The sequence below is a fragment of the Meleagris gallopavo genome, chromosome 10 (assembly GCF_000146605.3).
Source record: "Meleagris gallopavo isolate NT-WF06-2002-E0010 breed Aviagen turkey brand Nicholas breeding stock chromosome 10, Turkey_5.1, whole genome shotgun sequence".
NCBI classification, from domain to species: Eukaryota; Metazoa; Chordata; class Aves; order Galliformes; family Phasianidae; genus Meleagris; species Meleagris gallopavo.
The window spans coordinates 12,728,264-12,733,760 of record NC_015020.2 but is presented as its reverse complement, the minus strand read 5'-3'; the positions used below and the strand labels follow the sequence as shown (position 1 = coordinate 12,733,760).

At 38.6% G+C, this 5,497-nt stretch overlaps 1 protein-coding gene across 1 annotated transcript; it reads left to right on the top strand.

The window, feature by feature from the left end:
• Positions 1-2,008: 2,008 nt before the first annotated feature.
• Positions 2,009-5,491, top strand: LOC100543415 (angiopoietin-related protein 1). The gene is made up of 3 exons (XM_010715794.2): positions 2,009-2,269; positions 3,927-4,197; positions 5,147-5,491. Exons 1-3 carry the CDS (start codon positions 2,024-2,026, stop codon positions 5,332-5,334), a joined length of 705 nt encoding a protein of 234 aa, XP_010714096.1. The 5' UTR covers positions 2,009-2,023; the 3' UTR covers positions 5,335-5,491.
• Positions 5,492-5,497: the final 6 nt, after the last annotated feature.

Here is a 5,497-nt window from a genome sequence, read left to right as displayed (position 1 = left end):
AATTGAGACTATGCACCTGAAGTCATGGGATTTGATACCTTTCCTAATGCTGAACGCAGAAGTTTGTCAACTCTACTACAAGATTAATTCACAGTATGGACACAGACAAATCTGAGCATCAAAAAGCAGATAAATTACATCCTATGATCTTAATGCCAGTTGAACTTCAATGGCTTTGGCTAGTATAATTTGTCTGCCATGAAAACTAAATCACCTAAAATCGCTCCAAACATCTGCACAGTTTGCCCATGCAAAAATGGACCCCTCATTCCTCCTCAAGAGGAAATTAAAGGAAATAATACATGGCAGGTCTAATTGAGCTATTTTCAATGTTTAATATTATTAAAAACCTGCTTCTGTTTACACTTCTTCTAATGCAATAATTGCTTCACAAGAATACATGTAGAGTGACCTCTGTGTTCAGTTATACAGAGCCCAGTTTTACTCTAGGCAGTTCAAGGTAAGGAAACGACATCAAACTTAGCCTAGGAGATGCATAAAGAAGTTGCAATGTACACTATCTACATGGAAATTTTTACTGTGAACAAGGGAGAAAGCACTCACATAGCAAAGCTATTCTGTTTATTTCCTAAACTATTATTACAAGCACTAAAAGAATGACAAACATCAGATATTGACTGCACAGCATGCACAGCAGTACAGCTCAGTGTGGGCAGGCACTGCTGCAACCAGAAGCTGCAAGTCACCTTCTCCAGATACACAGACTTTCTGTGTGCTAATTAATAAGAAATGTTCTACAGATCTCTTGCTAATTATAGACTTAGGTAACAGGCAACTAATACCTTAACAATATATTTTTTAAAAAAAGAATGCTTTTCAATTTTTGTCTTGGAAACTTCGTCTGCAACGAAGGTCACTTTCACTTAACCTCTGCTTTTAATTAAAGAACCTCAACAGCAATCTTTCATGTCTCTTTGCACATTGGCCTCTTCTGTGACTGATGAGAATTTTCTCTGAACTTCTAAACAGATTTGAGAAAAAAAAAAAAAGGAAGCAGTAAGTCATTTATTTCCAGATTTACTGAGTTTGAGCTTTTAAATGCCTTTAAAGCATCCTCCACTTATAGCCATCAGAGCATAGCCTGCTTTGCTTTACTAAAGAGCTGGTCTCTAATCAACTTGACTGAAGTAACGATACATGAACAGACATAATTAAAATATTATCAAAAAATGAAAGGCAAACAAAGCAAAGGTTAATTTAGAGTGATGTAAGCTGCATGCTTCTTACTGTACGCACTTCTGTAAGTAGTGTTTGTAAAGTCTGTATTCATATGCTCCAAAATAGAGCTTCCAAGCAGCCCTGTCAACAGCACTTTTTAGAATCATGAACCTGAAAACATGTATGTGTACCCCGTTAGCTGCTCAAAGGCCATCTGCCACCACTTGCCTATTTGTAGCACAAATGGGCAGCACATGAAACTCACACAGACTCCTACTTACATGTATTTAGCAGGCTGCTCCTTGGACGTGGTAAGAACACAAAAACAAAAGTGATGCACTGTAAAGACACTCCATTTCCCTAAATTCCACATCTGTACGTTCTGGCACTAAGTAGCTCTCTAAGACCACGCGTTCAAGTGTGGGAGGCTTTGTTTTGGTTTGAGTGTTTTGTGTCTGGTTTTTATCACTTTTGTTTTCAACTGACCAGTTTCAACTCAGCACGCTACGCCAACAAAATAAGTTGCCATTTAACTTTGGTGTAAGTGGTAAAGGAGAAAACAGTTGGTGCTGAAGAAGTACATTATGGTTTGCATCAAGAGTCAGGGAATAACTCCTTGCCAGAGACAGTTAAAAATCACATGCTGCTAAATGAAGTGTGTTATCTGTTCAGCAAAGTGATCATTTTATTCAAAATAGAATATGCTACATTTATTTTTATGCTTTATATGTATACGTACAAAACAACTTTTTATGCTGTTTTTCATGGCAATTTTACCTTAATTGAATTTCTGACTTTCCATTATCTCCAAGTCTTTCACTGCAAAACCAAACATTTTGGAACAATGTGCACTGCACAGTCAGCCTTGAACGCTTACAGAATTTCTCTCCATAAAGGTCCGTTCAAAGACTGCCAACATGCCAAAGATGCTGGGTATTCCAACAGTGGCATTTATATGATCAAACCCGAAAACAGCAACGAACCAATGCAGTTATGGTGCGAGAACAGCTTAGATCCTGGAGGATGGGCAGTTATTCAGAAGAGAACAGATGGATCTGTCAACTTTTTCAGGAACTGGGACAGTTACAAGGTAACTTCTGGAATGCTGAAAATCAGCCCCTTCATTTTGGTGTGTCACCGCCTATCTTATCTACTGCAGTCAAGGTGTTAACATTCCCAATGCAATTCTTCATCCCAAATGCTTCCAGTGAATGGTAAATACTGAAGAGATGAAAATAGACAGTCACTTAAGCTAGAAAGGAAATTAATTGCACAGAAGCAGGAGGGGCTCTCCTCAGGGATGGATGTATTTCAGTAGGAACGTCTTATTTCATTGAATGCATTGCTTAACTTTGTATTGACTCACAGTTTGAAACTGTTTGTAATGCACAACACAACACTTGTGAAGAGATGTTTCTCTAGACAGTGACTGGGAAGTCATTCATTACAAGGACCTGACTGAACACATGCTTTCCATTAACACATAAACTACAATAAGTACTCAGAAAGTTTAATAGTCTCCTCTGTGAATAAGTAATTTCAGCCAGTGAAATTATTCATTTAAGCATACCAAAAGACTTGTAGAACCAAGGCCTCAACTTTATAATGTTCTTAGTGATGAATTAAAAGAAATCATTCTTACACCTTTAGAATTATGTTAGAAATCTCTGCAAGATATAGGGCTTGTGAAGAGAAACATGTTCTTACTGTGATATCATGCATATTATGATATATTATGATATCAGGCAATACACCTGGGCCAAAAAAAAACCATACTGCTTTGGAATAATTACATCCTCAGCAGAAAATGTGAAAATCTGTTTGTTTCTTTTTTAAATAATCATGTTCTAACTTCATAGATGCAGGACAGCTCTTTCCTGTGTGCTTACATCAAATGGACCTCCGGTTTTGGCTTTCGTTATATTTAAGAGAAAACAGACATTTAACTCAATTGGACCAAAAGTATCATCTATGCAAAGAAACGACAAGATTACTAGGAGGATTTTCACCTTTTTTTTTTTTTTTTTCCTCACTACACTTCTAGAATTTCATCATTACTCTTTAACAGTTGTTTAAAGTCTTTACTTCCGAGAATGGTGGGTGGGCTTTCCCCACAAACCTCAAAATATCACAAGGCAGATATAGCATCTTTCAAAGTAACCATAAACATTTTTAACACCATACATTGGAAGTGCATTAAGAGTCTATAATTAGTGTCTGACAGAAGGCCTATCTTGATCAAGCTTGCTTCCAAGTGATTTTTCATTTAATAGGCTCCAATGTGTTAAGAGAGAAGCTAAAATCAAGCAATACACCATTCAAATTAAATAGAGATGTTCAATTGCAATGGCTGAAGATTGTATTCTTAGTATCCTTATTACCAAACCTCAAGTACTTAAAGACACACAACTGCATGCCGCTGACTCAAGCAGGAAGCAGGCTGCACTGCTAATAGCATGGATGTTCCCCATCCTATTTTTGTGTGCCTGCACAGCTCCATTAGTGCAACTGACAACATTGCCACCTTTAATGAATCTGTACTGTCATTCTGCTAGCAGTTCATAAATAGCTAGCAGTAAATAAATGGCCAAACAAACAAAGCATTTAAATGCATGCGCTGAGTAGCCATGCTGAAGCTTAAAAGGTGTTCAGTACCCCAGTTCCATTGGTTTATAAAACTTCTGCTGACAAAAGCCTGACAAACAAGAAAAACTGGAGTGAACATCTCCTTCTTATCTTTTGTACAGAAAGGATTTGGAAACATTGATGGAGAGTACTGGCTGGGACTAGAAAATATTTACATGCTTACCAATCAGGATAATTACAGACTACTGATTGAATTAGAGGACTGGAGCAACAAGAAAGTCTATGCAGAATACAGCAGCTTCCGTCTGGAGCCCGAAAATGAATTCTATAGGCTACGCTTAGGAACATACCAAGGAAACGCAGGCGATTCCATGATATGGCACAACGGAAAGCAATTCACAACACTGGACAGAGACAGAGACATGTATTCAGGTAAGGCAACTACCACGTACTTGAAAAACAAACACAGATTCCAGCAGTGATATTATCCTTAAAGAAAAAATACAAGAAAAACAATGCAAGTTCTGATAGAAGAACTCTACTAAAAGATGTTTAAAATAGATCAAGAAAAATTGCATTGACTTTGTAACTTAGCTCAGTGACAACCTCACCTCACACACGTGATTCTCTGCAGTCAGGACACCTTCCCAGTGAGCTCCCAGAATAGCAAGGCCACATAAATACAACCGCCATGAACAGAAGCTTCTGAATAGCACCAAAGGAACTGCAGCTGTGTACAGGCTCTTAGTTACGTGACCATACTTGAGAAATGGGCAGATCACTTCATTTAATTCTCCTTAAAGAAGGCTTTGTTGTTTCTTTTTGACTCTCATCCTCCAGCCTTCCCTAAAACCTTAGGGTTAAGAGAAGAAGCAGAGGAGTGTAATGCTAGAACTGCACTTAAGAATTAGTCTCTATTTTTTCCTCAGCTGTCAATAACCAGAAAGCTACACAAACTCTGCAAACACATAGAAGCCTCACAGAGTAAATGCACAATTAGCAAGCAGCGATTTGTGGAACCATGGACCCGAGTGCTGCTTGGGACTGCATCAATTCACAGTACTTCCACAGAAGTATTTCTAAACAGCACATAACCCAAGTTCTTTGAATGTTAGCTCACTGAGAAGCACTGCTAGTATTCCGAGAAGAGTCGACCTCCTTAGTTTTCAGCTGTCACATTAAGCACTGTGTTAATTATCTCCCTCCAGACAATAGGACTTACAGCAGAATACAGAATTTAGGTAGAAGCAGCAACTGATATGACTGCAACAGGATGTTGAAAATCCCCTCTGAGAAACAACCGTAACGTGAAAGTGTTTGCTGATCTCTTGCGTTTCTCCTCTATTAACAGTGACTTTACCTCCTTCTTTCTGTTCCACAGGCAACTGTGCTCATTTCCACAAGGGAGGCTGGTGGTACAACGCATGTGCACACTCCAATCTGAACGGGGTGTGGTACAGAGGAGGCCACTACAGGAGCAAGTACCAGGATGGAATATTTTGGGCTGAGTACCGGGGAGGTTCCTACTCCTTGAAAGCAGTTCAAATGATGATCAGACCTATAGACTGAGGAGGAAAATCCCACAGTGCTCAAGCCATCAAGTATAAACTTATTGGTGCTTGAGTTACAGAAAAATAAAATATTACTTTCAAATCATTATTTTGCACAATCTGTCCCTGCAAAATGCAGGTCTACTATTTTCCTTTCTCCCCAGTTGCCCCTTGCCTTTTTT